Raw genomic sequence first — 12,886 nt, forward strand, 5'->3', positions numbered from 1 at the left:
GGTGGCGATATTTGTCGGCAACTATCGATATGGTTAATACCTCAATTATCGGACATTTGTTTACAATAAATTTTTTGCCGACGCGATTGAAAATCTAAAAAAATAAAAACAAAAAAAAAAACATATTTAAGCCGTTCAAATAGAATCGCGTAAGATATCAATAATGCCGAAAAACGGAGGTGCTGGTCACAGGAACACTGCTCCCAGGAAGCGCCAAATACCGGCTGCCCAGCTGGATGAAGACAGTCCCATTGTCCAACAATTTCGAATTTATTCTAATGAATTGATCATGAAACACGATCGCCACGAGCGAATTGTCAAGCTGAGCCGTGACATTACCATCGAGTCCAAGCGTATCATCTTCCTGCTGCACTCCATTGACTCGCGTAAGCAGAATAAGGAGAAGGTCCTGGAGGAGGCACGTCAGCGACTGAACAAGCTGATCGCGGTTAACTTTAGGGCTGTGGCCCTGGAACTGCGCGACCAGGATGTCTACCAGTTCCGCAGCTCCTACTCTCCAGGATTGCAGGAGTTTATCGAGGCCTACACCTACATGGAGTACCTGTGCCACGAGGATGCTGAGGGCGAGAACGAAACCAAGAGCGTTTCAGATTGGCAGGCCATTCAGGCGGTGATGCAGTACGTCGAGGAGAGCAGCCAGCCAAAGGAAGAACCAACTGAAGGCGAAGATGTTCAGGCTATAGCTCAGGTTGAGAGCCCAAAGAAGTTCCAGTTTTTCGTAGACCCCACGGAATATATACTTGGACTTTCGGATCTTACTGGTGAACTGATGCGCCGCTGCATAAATTCGCTAGGCAGTGGAGATACAGACACCTGTTTGGACACCTGCAAGGCCCTGCAGCATTTCTACAGCGGGTTGGTTAGTTCTCCCTTAAGAAACTCAATTAACTTCCTATTGTTTTCAGTTACATCAGTCTAAACTGTCAGAGAGCCCGTGAACTATGGCGTAAGATCACTACCATGAAGCAGAGCGTTCTTAAGGCCGAGAATGTTTGCTACAATGTAAAAGTTCGCGGCGGAGAGGCTGCAAAATGGGGCGCCACTTTTGATCAAAAGCCAGCCGATGAAGTTGACGAGGGCTTCTACTAATGGAACTCCATAGACATAAGTTTTCATCAACAGAATATAATATATATATATAAAGCCTATTATTCGGCAAATGGAACGTATCATCTAAGTTAACAGCGAATTTGAATTTATAGTCTAATCATAGTCATCCCCACTTATTGGTTGGCTATCAAACTCCAGCTCATCATCCTCATCTTCGTTTATGTCTGCGCCTGGACGGTAGTCCGCATCCCTGTCATTGTCGCCACCAAAGGGTTCATCCTCCTCATCCGTCCCCGAGTCATCGTCGTTCTGCCGTTGGGCTCGCCGTTGACGCAGACGATTTCGAATGTTCTGCGCGGAATTGACTACAATGGGCTTTAGCCAATTTGAAGCCGAAGTATGCCAAGCCTTCTACTTACAATCCGCAGGATGGGAGTAATCCTGGAAGTGAACTGGGTTACGGCGATAGCATGCGTTACCGAAAGGACAAGCTGGAGTTCCGAGGGGTGGCGCTGGAAAGTTTGGTCGCCGGTAATCCTGATCCCCCGGATGAGCTTCTGCACTACGATGAGCTGGATTTCGCCTGTCATTGGAAAAAGGTATATTTTTAGTTGGTAATATGGGAGTTGGTTAGTGTGAATCACCTGTAGCATCGTATGCCGAAGCGACAAGAAGTCCTAATACTGCTTGAAGATACGGTAGACTCGTCGGCGGCGTCCTGTGCATTGCTATTAGTGGGCTCGGTTTTTACCATCGCAGCTGCAGGTGAGTTTCCATTGTCCGCTGGTTCGGCTTTAATCTTGATCGCAGGAGTAGTGCTTGTGGGCTCATCTGCATTCTCCACTGGCTCAGCTTTTATTTTCATAGGAACTTCAGGATTTGTTTCATCTTTAATGGACGCCACAGGCTCCTCCGATTTTACGCGCTTTCTTAGGCCGTTTTCTGCGCCAAAATTTGCGTTGCAATTGTGTGTGATATCTTCAGAAGATTTTCGTTTAGCGCCACTATCGGCTGTAGATGCATCTGTGGCACTCATTTTAAGTAAATTAAGTTAAATTTTCAAAACATTTTTATTTCACAAGTACTCATATACTTGATTCTGGTGATTTGCAACACTACACGAAATGGTGATGGATGCTTAAGTTAGTTTCATTAGCTTATCGATTAATTATTGGAGCCAATTTCAAATTCGTGAATTTTATCGAGTTTTAGTAGACGTTTTATATTTTGTACAGTTTTAAATACATATTGAATCATATAACAAGCAAAATGCGAATACATTGTATAAATATAGGATCCCGTGTATGCGTCTTGAATAACTCCTTAGTTTGTCTATTCGTATGTGTGTATATGTAATTGCTTGTGGCCCATAGACGGATGCTCCAATCCCACGGATCTATGGATAGGTTGGTGGAGCCTTGCTCATGGCACCTCTGAATATGTATGTATTTGAGTATGTAGTTACTGCAGCCTTATCTGCGAGGCAGGGACACCGCCCAAGCCCCAGCCGACTGCAATTAAGTCGCATGGCACATTCGTGATACTGTCTTGGTCATGGCGGATCCACGGCGACTGCTGGGCGGGTGGTCATTGCATTAAAGGTAAAATAAGCGATATGATCGAGAGGGAAAGATCTTTTGCGGGATATGTGACAAGCGCGCCCGCTCCACGCCCAGTTGCTCAGTCCTCCTGGAAGGTCGTCATGCGTTTCCTACAGAGTAGTCTCAGGAACATGGTTATGGCCTTGCTCGTAGTCCAGCCGCAGGTCAACAATCTTCTGCTCTAGCTTCCTCACCCGCAGCTGGTACTTGCGCTTGGTGTGATCTAACATTTGGCCCAGATTGCTAAAAGGGAAATATGAAGAAATTATGTATGAAACAGTCAAAATAAAACGAATCTTACTGGTTGGATTTCTGCAGTTCACGCACGTTCTGATGCAGTTGCTCGTATTTTTCGTCGAAGGCCTTCTGCGAAGCTGTTACATTTGCCAATAGCGTCTGTATGCGACCCTTGAGCTCCGTTTCTCGAGTTAAGGCCTCCACCAACTGCTGCTCTGTGAGAGCCGCATGCTCCGCCTCCGAATACGAGACCCGGTTGTTTGCCTGTAGCTGCTTTAGGGCTTCGTGGAGTATGCCCACTCGTTCGTTGGCGTTCTGCCGTTCCTGCTCGGCCTCTTCCATTTTTGTCTTCAGCTGCAAATTCGAATCCCGCAGCTCGAGTATTTCTTGCATAATCACTGCTGTCTCCAAGTCAATGGGTGACTTCTTGTCCGCGCTCCGAAGTTCGTGCTCCTTTTCCAAAGCCAGGCGCTTTCTTTCGTATATGTCGCTGAAGGGTGATTCCAAACTGACAATGGTATGCTGGACATTGGAACGACGTCCCTTCAGCTTGGAGACGTGGTAACGCAGGCGGTTGTCGTCGTCGGCACACCACGGGCGGCCAGTTTTTGGGGCATCCTCTGGGCCCAGGTTGATGTTGTGTTGCCACGGTCCCAGGCTGTTCTCACAAACGTTTTTCTCGCTATCCAAACGGGCTAGCAGGTGCCTGGCCACCGCCTCCACCGATCGTCGACTCTCTTCCGCTGCCACTGATTTCTCCCCCAGCAGTGCCAACCTGGAAGTGATGAATTGTGAAATAGGGACAACAACCCGCGTCTTATGGTGATTGTACTTACTTGCTTTCGAGCAGAGCCAACATTACGTCGTAGGCCTCGATGGCGCGATCACTGCAATTAAGCGCCAACTGAAGAGCAACCGCATTGGACTCGTACTTTCCGCATAGCAGATACAGATGCTCAGTGTGCTCCTTGCATTCGTCTAGCGTCAGTGCCAGCATGGTGTTTCGCATCTCCAATTGTTCAACACGTCGTTGCAGTCGCTCCAAGTCTTTGCTCAAATGTAGGGGCTCCATAAAGTTCTCCATATATAGATTTTGCTCCTTTAGCTCCGACACCAAATGTTCGACCAGATTAATTTGCTTAAAATTATGGGTTGTATGGGTTGAAATGTATTCTCTGAATAAAGTTTTGGTCAACACACCTCGTTGCTCAATGAAGTATCTTGGGATGGATCTTCTCCGGATTCATGTTTGCTGGCGCACCGCAACTTAACCCGTTCAGCCATTTTCGGTACCGCTGGAATGCGTTTTTGCGGACTTGTCAAGGAAGTGCAAACTGAAAGCATCTAAATGTGTAACCATTCTTTTATCATCAGGATTATTTATATTACCATTCAAATCATTCAGTCGCTGTCCGCACTCGTTGACTTCCGATTCGCAGTCGAAGGCGACTTTGGTCTGTTCCTCGACCACAGCAGCATCCTTGGTGGAAATCTCGGACTGGAGGAGGGCGATTCGAGCTCTCAAGTGCAGAACTTCCTCCTGCAGTGCCTCCACTTGTCCCTTATGGCTCAGTTCCGGCGGTTTGTGGGCAACGTTACCCACGCTGGTGGTACTGCAGGCGCCCTCGAAGTCTTCCAGTGGTTCTGTTTGACATTCGGCATCAGGATTGGTGAGGTTAAGCTCGGAATTGTACACTGAACCCTCCTGAAAGCTGAGTTCTGAAAACAAGACTGTCGGTTAGGGGTTTGTTTCCCTCATTTGAAACTGCTACGCACCGCTGCCGTCGGGCTCCTGCTCCTCCATGATAACGTGGTCCTGCTTACTGCGCAATTTCTTGCTTAACTCGGCGATGACACAGTGCATCTCTGTGATGCGACACTCGTGGGCCTGGCTGACAACCTCCAAGCGCTTGTGGCATATTTCCCGCTCTGTGTTGCTCTCAGTGAGCTGTCTTTCCGCCTGCTGCAGACGCTGCGTTAGATCCCGCACCCGGTTTTCTAGCTGTTGTACCGACAGTTGCTCAACCTGGAGGTGAATCAAAAGAAAAGAGGCGGATTAGAGCTTTCTAAGTGGTTATTCTTGGGGTCATCACGTTTATGGGCCGTCTGGCCAGAGGATGAGCCATCAGCGTATACTCCCAACTGCGTCTCTTGTCGTTGGGCACCGATGGCGTATCGCTGCAGCACAGGCAGCTCAAGCTGCGCGGAAGCAGTTGCTCCGAAATCATGGTCCAGTGGAAAATTTTGACTGGCGATTACGTCGTCATCCGACCGCGGATGCATCCGCGCTCTCCGCCGCTGCAACTTGACCCTCAGCCTTCCACACGCATCTGCGCACTGGACGCCAACCGAATTTAAAGCCCGAAACACTTTGAAAACCAATGATTGAAAATTCTGCGTTTCTTATTTTAAACTACACAATAATGAGGTATTTTTAAATATTTTGTGATCATTTTAAAAATTAATTTAAAATGAACTTGATCATGTTTAGTACCAATGTATCATTGCAAATTAATATATTGATTTTTTTGATTTAAGATCTAGTTATTTCTCTCAGTGCGGGCATCATTACTCACTTTGTTGACAATGTCTAGCGTGGAGCAGCTGGATATGTTGTTGTCACTCTCGGTGGTGTCCCGCTGCGTGTGCTCCGGAGAGTCCAGGTCGGAGGATCCCACCAAGTGCCTGCCACCGGGTCCTCCACCGCGCGGCGAAATGCTACCGAAGACGTACTCGAAATCCTCGCCAGCCGCGCTGCCGGAGTGCTTGCCCTGGAATCCGCTGGAGTCACGCTGCTTGCCACTGCGACGCGGCACATCGGTAGCTATCTTGGCCACCCGGGCGACCTGCACATCATTCGACATGGTGGCAATGGGCGGCTGCAACGACTTTCCGACTAGAATTGGCCTGATTTGGGCCGCTTGATGATGACTTTTGATTGGTGCTCCATTCCCAGGATATGTGGCACTGGTGTTAACTCTACATGGCTCATTAAAAACTTTTCTTAAGGCATTTTTAATTCAAAAACTCGAAATTACTCCAACCAGTCGGGATATTTATTGCATTCTTATCAGAAAATGTATACCCAGAAATAAGAGTGTGTGAGAGTGTGTTTATGCTAACGGTATGCAACACTCCGCATATTATTTATCGATAACTTGGGCGCGTCTTTTAAAACTGTATGCTATAGTTATTGTACATATCCAGTTTCAACGCAATATCGATTGAATAAAGTGATTTATTTTATATAATCTGGTTTTATTGTACGCTGTTGCGGTAATATATATATGTATTATATCTTTTGTCAACACTGAGATATGGTTTCATCCATTTCTTTGGGAGTCCTCAATTGAACTAGTTTTTCTCTAAGGAATAGCCGCCAGATTCTCTGCTCGTATCGTCACCATAGCCTCGTAGTCCCGCATGTCCAGATCGTGAAGTGCTTTCTGGACCAGAGTGGCCAGGTGAGGCGGCAGGTCCTTCAGATCCTCCATACGTTCCCGTGCCACTGCACTGGATATTCGTGGCGTGCCGTTGCAGCGGCTGCTCAATCCACAGTTGCCCGAATCTGTTGTGGCGGATGAAGACTTTTGGAAGTCATCGGGCTGCACATCTGCACCGTACACAGACGAATCCACGGACTCCGTTGAAAGCGAGGACATTCCATCGTCGGAATGCAGAGCCTCAACGGACTTGTGCTTCTTTGAATCTTCATGATCCGCTGTAATGGCGACGCCTTCGTTATCTGGCTCAATGGACGGAGTGCTGCTGATGTCGGCGTCATCTACCATGGCGGCACAATAGCCATTGAGGAGCAGCTGCGAAGGCGCATAACCATATTCCACGTCCTCCTCCTGCTCCTCTGCGTTGTCATCGTTTCCGGAGAGGAGTTGTTGCCACCGCTGCTCCAGCTCCGTCATTTTGCCAGCCAGTATTCTGCAGGAAATATGGGTTTATGAAATATATATCAACTTTCAGCTGGATTTTCCTACTTGTTGGTCTTCTTTTGGTGCGTCAGGGCCAAGTTCTTGTCGTTGAGATTGTCCAGCAGGGCCAGACACAAGGATTTTAGATCGCTTAAGCTCTCGGTTTTCTGAGGCAGCTCAATGCCACTCTCGAGGATTGTTTTCACTAGGGTACAAACAAATTAGAAAGGCATGAAAGAGGTGGCCACCATATAATTACTCACCTTGCCGGGGGCTTAGAATGGTGTCCTCATTTGTGCTCCCACCGCCAAGTTTTACAATTCCCTTCTTTCGTTTTGCATCCAACATTGTCTGAATGATTTAAATATAAATAAATAAAATGGTAATAAGTCTTAACTAATACCAGTACCTTGTACTTATTGATGCTCTGTTTGGTGAGCTCCAGTTCGCTGTCTTGGATCTTCACACGTTCATGCAGGTACTTGTTCTCCAGCAAAACACCATCGATGTCCAGGAGCTGGAAAATCAATAACTATCAAGTAAGTACTATATAGCATCAGTTAACTCACCCTTGGATGCGTTTTCTTCGCCCTGAGGGCCACAAAGAGTTCATGATTTAGGCGGTGTGCCTTGCACTTGTAGGCATCCCGCTCGGTTATCAGCTCCTCCTTCTCATCGATCACCGCCTTCAGGTCGAAGGCCAGCTGGGCATTCCTTTTTTTGAGGCCCTCCAGGTGGCAGATAAAGTTTGCCCGCTCACGACGCCACTGCAGCTCCTCCTTGTTGCGAGCGGCATTCTCGCTGGCCATTGCCTGTACCCGCGACTTGTTGCTGGCCTCCGTCTCCCGGAGTAGTTCCATGTCGCCATGCAGCTCGTTGAGCCGCTGCCTCAGGGCTTCCACTTCGGTGCTGAGCTTTAGGTTCTGCTCGCGCGTCTCGTGGAGCAGGGCTGCCAGGCTGGAGTTCTCGCTGAGGGCTCCACATCCACCGACAGCCAGAAGTTCGCTATTACTCTTCAGCGCGGAGTAGCGCAGCTGCAGGGTCTCCGCCACCAGCTTGTACTGGTCTCGCTCCACGCGAAACTGTTCCAGCTCCTGGCGCAGGATTCGAAGTGCCTCCACCTTGCTTTGAAGTTTCCTGTGCACCGCCGAGGTCTGTAAGGGTGGGTCGGTCATACAACGCACTTGGTTCGCTCGAAGGGTGGGGGCGGACTCACCTCTACATTGTACGTGGCCATATGTTGACCGAATCCGTGATGACTAGCCACATCGTCCAAGTCCATGCCGAATGCTTGAGTGGGTTTTCCGTTTGCCGAGCTCGAGATGTTGACATTGACAGTGATTGTAAACTGAGGGCTGTCCGGAGGAGCCAGCTGTATCACACTTTCTCGGGCTCCAAGGACCCCATTCTGTTCCAAAACACACAGCTAGAGTGAATCAATTTTAGATGCGCCTGCGCATGAAATTCGATTCATATCGATAAGCCTAATTTGAAATTAATGTTCTTGTCCTCATATGTAAATATCATTAAACAGCTAATGTCATTATTTTGAAAAGAGTTTTCAATTTATTTCATTCAATTTGCCTATTTGTAGGAATACGGATTTTTCGACATACATATCAGATGCGACCAAACTCCTTCTGGCTCACTGCAGGTTTTTTTGGCGACTTGATATTGCACTTAACACCCTTCTGCGAATGGTTTTCACTTCGGCAATTGTGGCCGTTTTGAAATCCATCTTTTCGACAAGCTTTAGCATGCATTTCACTTGGGATATACTTGGATTTCAAGAAAGAGATCTCAGAAATTGATAAAAACCTACCTTTGAAACCAATCTCCTCACTTAGCTCGTAATATGAACTCAGCTCCCTACCACCTTTCTGCCGTTCACATACTTTTCCGGAACGGCTTCTAGATGTTTGTGTTTTCGTTTGGATCTCCACCACGTCTTGGGTTTGCTCTTCCTCTTCAGGCTCCATGTGAGACTTGCATTGCGTCCAACATGCCTCTCTGATGTTGGTCGCCTTGCAAGTCCTACGAAGATGACACCTTCTTTTACTTGAATTTCGCCTAAAAATATATTAGTTTATAACCGAGTTCATATTTCCTTCTTTAGCTTACTCTATTTGTTTATCTTGAGCTTTGTTTTCCAATAAAGATTTAATGCTGTGCTCATTGTACGATAGCCCCGAAATCAATCTTCTATTGTTGGCCAGCAGTTCTTTCAATCTCCTCATATGATTATTTAGCTTTACATTGTATGCTTCTATTCTATGCAATACCCTTTCTGCATTATTTAAGTGATCATTAAAAGAATTATGTTCTAGAGCAGCAGGATTCTCTACTATCTCCACAATCATGTTGTTTCAGCACAATCAAATCAAATCAAATTTGGATTATTTTTTAGAATTTAGAATTTTAGGGATAAGACTACTTAAGTAAAAGGTATATACTAGTTATATATGATGTAAACAAACAGTTAAGGAATAATTTAAGTCTTAGGGATAGGTTAAGTACTATGATTTTCAGCGGGAGCTCATCGCTTTCGCAATGGTAACCATCTTTCGCACCACGATGGAGTTGGTTCCGTAGTAGGGGTCCACGTCCTGTTTGCCCATGGTCACGTCACACTCCATTCGCGTGGTGGTGGGCGCCACGTAGTCCTCGCCAGCCGTGTCCAGGGCGGAAGCGTGAAACTCTAGGCAGCGACTGACCGTGAGGATCTCCTCCAGGTTGGACACCTTTATGCCGGCGCCGGGCATAACTATAAAGTCTCTTTGATGTTTGGCTATCAGCTGTGCCAGGCAATCTACGCCATCGGCAGCCGTGGGTCGGAATCCGCTGCTCAGCAGACGTCGGAAACCTAGTTCCCGCAACATGTCGACATTCTCGTCCATGGACTTCTGGTCGGTGAGGTCGAAGGCGCGGTGAAAGGTCACTGGCAGACCACCGGACGCCAGCAAAACGTGCCGACACTGATCCACGTTGATGCTGCGATCCGGATTCAGGGATCCGAAAACGAAGCCATCGGCACCGTTTTCCCGCAGCAAGTCCATGTCCGTGAGCAGGGCGCACATCTCCTCGTCGCTGTAGACAAAGTCGGTGCCCCGCCGTGGCCTCAGCATGCAGTAAATGGGCATTGTGAGCGTTTCCTTAATAGTTTTTAGGGTACCGATGCTGGGTGTCAAGCCACCTTCGCCCAATGCCGAACACAGTTCAATGCGTGAAGCTCCGCCTTCCTCGGCGGCAAAAGCCGATCGTATGGAGTCCACGCAGACCTCCAGCTTGATATCGTGGTTGGACATTTCTCTTATCATTGATAAAAGGACAGGTAAACAAAAATAAACCAATTTATTGCAGAGTTCCGATAGGTTTATGTAAATCAGCTGATTCTACCATCAGCTTCTACAGAAGCAATCGATATCTAACCAAGCACGACACGTTCATCGATAAAAACCAGTTAGTTTCCAGTATTGAAAAACAACACTGTGCCTGTGCTGTTGTGAACAATTTTTGTTAATTTTTTAATTTGATTTGCGAGCGTCGTGCGAGCGAAGCGACGGACATCGCACGGAACGGGAATCGCAACTGGGTTCCTGCAGCATGCGCCAGGATACCTAGGCACCAGTAGAGAAGACCAAGCACACTAGTAGCAATGACAATGGGCGAGCCCACGTCGTCTCTCGTTCTGCCCGTCATACTGCGGCCCATTTTCTCCCAGGTAGGTGAAACGATCCCAGGTGCTCGGCTCCGCTCTGCTGTGCTCTGCTCCGAACCCGTCAGCCCCAAACCGTACCTCTGAACCCTTCAGCCCCGTCAGATCGTGGCCTGTTGCGTAAACCTTTACATGGGGTACTTGGGTTTGTAATTGCTTAACTTTGTGTACGTTTACCTGCAGCTCGAGCGACGCGACGTTGGCGCTGCCCAATCTCTGCGCTCCGCCATTCTCAAGTCGGAGCAGAACAATCCGGGCTTCTGCTATGACCTCGTAGCCACAATTGTGCGGCGGGCCGATCTGAATGTTAACCTAAACGAGGCCGTGCTCCGATTGCAGGGCAAAATTACGGAAGCGGACCGTAAGTAGCCACGCCAGCAGCTGAGTTTCGTAGCTAACGAAGTTTCCCCCTTCCACAGTCAATGAATACCGCTTGACGCGCACGGAGGAGCCCTTCCAGGAGCTCAATCGTAAGTCCGTGGCTCTCAAGGTGATCCTCAGCCGCATACCCGATGAGATAAACGACAGGAAGACCTTCCTGGAGACCATCAAGTAAGTAAAAACTCAAAATGAAGCTAAAACTCACTGCATAAGCTTAACTGATTAATGAATAATGAAATTTTACTGCGTTTTACAGGGAAATCGCCAGCGCCATAAAGAAACTACTCGATGTGGTCAACGAGATCGGCTCGTTTATACCTGGCGTAACGGGCAAGCAGGCTGTGGAGCAGCGTAAGAAGGAGTTCGTCAAATATTCCAAGAAGTTCAGCACAACGCTGAAGGAGTACTTCAAAGAAGGACAGTAAGTATTAAGAATCACCTGCAGTGATTATTTACTATATGTGTTATCAAACGATACGCTGCGACGCCATGACAGCCGGTTTCTTTAAATCGGCTCATATCTGGTTTCTTATCGTTTCGGGCCAACCGTTGAGATGATGTCATTCCATTGGCATTCCGGGTATTGTTTGGTTTATCATTTTGCGCCGGAGATTCTGAGGGGCGGATATTAAGCCGGACCCCCGCCCATTTTAAATTGTAAATTGCTTCGATTACGTACTAATGGCTATTACCGCTGACCTTTTCATGAAATTGGGGCCAAATTGCATTACTAATTCAAATTGCTTCAGCAAGGATTTTCTAACCGATTCTCTTTTATTTTATCTATTTTCAGACCGAATGCAGTATTCATAAGTGCACTTTTTCTAATACGGCAAACGAATCAAATAATGCTGACAGTTAAGAGTAAATGCGAGTAGAGAATTAAATCCTTTAATTATGGCAAATTAATTAATTAGTGGCATTTTAATTTTATGTTTAAATAACCATTTAACATACCAAGACCGAAACAAATCAAATAAACTCAACACACTTAAATACAAAATCGCCCGACGCAGTCCAAGTTAAATGTTTGAACGTAAATGAAAATCTGTTGTAACTAAATAAATAGGCCTAATTTATATCGTATATACATATGTATTACACATACTCGGACACAAAATTTTGCGAAGCCTAAGCATTGTAATTAACTAGTGAGCAACTATTTATGGAGACGGACGATGTGTGCGAGAGTTTATTTTTCGTTTACAATTTATTGTAAATAATTCATTCTTTTTCTGTTAACAAACAACATCGGCTAGTTTGTTTTTGTTTAGGAGAAGCGCCTACGAATAAATTTAAAATTAGTGGAAAAAAAACGAGAAACAGGAAATGTATGTACTACGGGGAGATGACAAACAAAAACATTAACGGAACACTTAAATTTTTAACTGTTTTTAATTGTTAGAGTTTGAAATTTAAACACTATACATAATAATCTTTTACTTAATGATATGTTCTATTTGAAAACTGCGAAAGCGAAAGACATTAGTGGCCGACAGCACTATCAACAGGATGGAGAAAAAATTATTTTAATTAATAAAATGTTATATGAAAATCGAACACTAAGCAAAAGTAAAAGAACGGCAACAAACTCATAATGTAGACATAGCGAAAAGAAAACGACAAATAAATGTATTTATATTCCAAAATTGAAAAGAGTGTTTCATATTTAACCAATTTACGTAAAATTACTTTATAATTTATAGTATTAGGTGTGGTATGATGTGGAAATAATTGTTTTATATTACCCGAGAATTGATTTCGAAAATCAGAGATTGGTAAACTGAAATCAAAATCTCAGATTTACACGCACATGTCGTTAACAGAGGACAGCGCTGTTAACGGATAACAGCCAAAAGTAATAGTAAACCCCCAATAACAGGCCCTGAGCAGAAATTTACCCAGTTGCAACCCCAAAGGAGTCCTTCTGAGAGCGGGAGAGAATTGCCCGTTTT

General features: G+C 46.1%; 6 protein-coding genes across 12 annotated transcripts; 2 read left to right on the forward strand and 4 right to left on the reverse strand.

Moving 5' to 3' along the window:
- The first annotated feature begins 30 nt into the window (after window positions 1-30).
- Trax (Translin associated factor X) lies at window positions 31-1,189 on the forward strand. Of its 2 annotated transcripts, none has more exons than NM_142197.5 (2): window positions 31-876; window positions 927-1,189. In NM_142197.5, exons 1-2 carry the CDS (start codon window positions 164-166, stop codon window positions 1,108-1,110), a joined length of 897 nt encoding a protein of 298 aa, NP_650454.2. In that variant the 5' UTR covers window positions 31-163; the 3' UTR covers window positions 1,111-1,189. The 2 variants fall into 2 exon arrangements, with proteins under 2 accessions (NP_650454.2, NP_732021.2); NM_169650.3 differs by having other exon boundaries at window positions 927-1,157.
- CG6171 (uncharacterized protein) lies at window positions 1,135-2,196 on the reverse strand. Of its 2 annotated transcripts, NM_001104331.2 has the most exons (3): window positions 1,716-2,196; window positions 1,491-1,654; window positions 1,135-1,436 (listed from the first exon to the last, which is right to left on the reverse strand). In NM_001104331.2, the coding sequence occupies exons 1-3, from the start codon at window positions 2,105-2,107 to the stop codon at window positions 1,225-1,227; spliced, it is 768 nt and encodes a 255-aa protein (NP_001097801.1). In that variant the 5' UTR covers window positions 2,108-2,196; the 3' UTR covers window positions 1,135-1,224. The 2 variants fall into 2 exon arrangements, with proteins under 2 accessions (NP_001097801.1, NP_650455.1); NM_142198.3 differs by having other exon boundaries at window positions 1,135-1,654.
- CG34404 (uncharacterized protein) lies at window positions 2,125-6,004 on the reverse strand. 3 transcript variants are annotated; one of them, NM_169651.4, is made up of 7 exons: window positions 5,003-5,161; window positions 4,686-4,935; window positions 4,299-4,628; window positions 4,110-4,243; window positions 3,746-4,047; window positions 2,974-3,684; window positions 2,125-2,915 (listed from the first exon to the last, which is right to left on the reverse strand). In NM_169651.4, exons 1-7 carry the CDS (start codon window positions 5,135-5,137, stop codon window positions 2,783-2,785), a joined length of 1,995 nt encoding a protein of 664 aa, NP_732023.2. In that variant the 5' UTR covers window positions 5,138-5,161; the 3' UTR covers window positions 2,125-2,782. The 3 variants fall into 3 exon arrangements, with proteins under 3 accessions (NP_732023.2, NP_650456.2, NP_650457.2); NM_142200.4 differs by lacking the exon at window positions 5,003-5,161 and adding an exon at window positions 5,486-6,004 and having other exon boundaries at window positions 2,272-2,915; NM_142199.4 differs by having other exon boundaries at window positions 4,686-5,119.
- A 150-nt stretch (window positions 6,005-6,154) lies between these two features.
- CG14868 (uncharacterized protein) lies at window positions 6,155-8,284 on the reverse strand. The gene is made up of 6 exons (NM_142201.3): window positions 8,052-8,284; window positions 7,405-7,989; window positions 7,245-7,352; window positions 7,099-7,186; window positions 6,902-7,040; window positions 6,155-6,845 (listed from the first exon to the last, which is right to left on the reverse strand). Exons 1-6 carry the CDS (start codon window positions 8,115-8,117, stop codon window positions 6,275-6,277), a joined length of 1,557 nt encoding a protein of 518 aa, NP_650458.1. The 5' UTR covers window positions 8,118-8,284; the 3' UTR covers window positions 6,155-6,274.
- A 90-nt stretch (window positions 8,285-8,374) lies between these two features.
- Window positions 8,375-10,551, reverse strand: CG6136 (uncharacterized protein). Of its 3 annotated transcripts, NM_001275671.1 has the most exons (3): window positions 8,957-10,551; window positions 8,658-8,905; window positions 8,375-8,602 (listed from the first exon to the last, which is right to left on the reverse strand). In NM_001275671.1, the coding sequence occupies exon 1, from the start codon at window positions 10,150-10,152 to the stop codon at window positions 9,361-9,363; it is 792 nt and encodes a 263-aa protein (NP_001262600.1). In that variant the 5' UTR covers window positions 10,153-10,551; the 3' UTR covers window positions 8,375-8,602; window positions 8,658-8,905; window positions 8,957-9,360. The 3 variants fall into 3 exon arrangements, with proteins under 3 accessions (NP_001262600.1, NP_650460.1, NP_001189224.1); NM_142203.4 differs by having other exon boundaries at window positions 8,375-10,551; NM_001202295.2 differs by lacking the exons at window positions 8,375-8,602; window positions 8,658-8,905 and having other exon boundaries at window positions 9,154-10,551.
- Ccm3 (Cerebral cavernous malformation 3) lies at window positions 10,296-12,576 on the forward strand. The gene is made up of 5 exons (NM_142202.3): window positions 10,296-10,556; window positions 10,734-10,911; window positions 10,970-11,102; window positions 11,188-11,352; window positions 11,725-12,576. The coding sequence occupies exons 1-5, from the start codon at window positions 10,491-10,493 to the stop codon at window positions 11,807-11,809; spliced, it is 627 nt and encodes a 208-aa protein (NP_650459.1). The 5' UTR covers window positions 10,296-10,490; the 3' UTR covers window positions 11,810-12,576.
- The last annotated feature ends 310 nt before the right edge of the window (window positions 12,577-12,886 follow it).

This window comes from Drosophila melanogaster, chromosome 3R (assembly GCF_000001215.4).
Source record: "Drosophila melanogaster chromosome 3R".
Classification (NCBI taxonomy): Eukaryota; Metazoa; Arthropoda; class Insecta; order Diptera; family Drosophilidae; genus Drosophila; species Drosophila melanogaster.

Bases quoted from the DNA above. Each gene is read 5' to 3' on its own strand.
- Trax (NM_142197.5), top strand. From the start codon at position 164: ATGCCGAAAAACGGAGGTGCTGGTCACAGGAACACTGCTCCCAGGAAG. The intron at 877-926 runs GTTGGTTAGTTC...TATTGTTTTCAG, and splicing joins CTGCAGCATTTCTACAGCGG to TTACATCAGTCTAAACTGTC.
- CG6171 (NM_001104331.2), bottom strand. From the start codon at position 2,107: ATGAGTGCCACAGATGCATCTACAGCCGATAGTGGCGCTAAACGAAAA. The intron at 1,655-1,715 runs GTGATTCACACT...TTCCAATGACAG, and splicing joins TTCGGCATACGATGCTACAG to GCGAAATCCAGCTCATCGTA. The intron at 1,437-1,490 runs GTAAGTAGAAGG...AGCCCATTGTAG, and splicing joins TTACTCCCATCCTGCGGATT to TCAATTCCGCGCAGAACATT.
- CG34404 (NM_142200.4), bottom strand. From the start codon at position 5,773: ATGTCGAATGATGTGCAGGTCGCCCGGGTGGCCAAGATAGCTACCGAT. The intron at 4,936-5,485 runs GTGAGTAATGAT...ATTCACCTCCAG, and splicing joins CGCTAGACATTGTCAACAAA to GTTGAGCAACTGTCGGTACA. The intron at 3,685-3,745 runs GTAAGTACAATC...CATCACTTCCAG, and splicing joins TTGGCTCTGCTCGAAAGCAA to GTTGGCACTGCTGGGGGAGA.
- CG14868 (NM_142201.3), bottom strand. From the start codon at position 8,117: ATGGACTTGGACGATGTGGCTAGTCATCACGGATTCGGTCAACATATG. The intron at 7,187-7,244 runs GTACTGGTATTA...TAAATCATTCAG, and splicing joins AGAGCATCAATAAGTACAAG to ACAATGTTGGATGCAAAACG. The intron at 6,846-6,901 runs GTAGGAAAATCC...TATTTCCTGCAG, and splicing joins CACCAAAAGAAGACCAACAA to AATACTGGCTGGCAAAATGA.
- CG6136 (NM_001275671.1), bottom strand. From the start codon at position 10,152: ATGATAAGAGAAATGTCCAACCACGATATCAAGCTGGAGGTCTGCGTG.
- Ccm3 (NM_142202.3), top strand. From the start codon at position 10,491: ATGACAATGGGCGAGCCCACGTCGTCTCTCGTTCTGCCCGTCATACTG. The intron at 10,557-10,733 runs GTAGGTGAAACG...GTTTACCTGCAG, and splicing joins TGCGGCCCATTTTCTCCCAG to CTCGAGCGACGCGACGTTGG. The intron at 11,353-11,724 runs GTAAGTATTAAG...ATCTATTTTCAG, and splicing joins GAGTACTTCAAAGAAGGACA to ACCGAATGCAGTATTCATAA.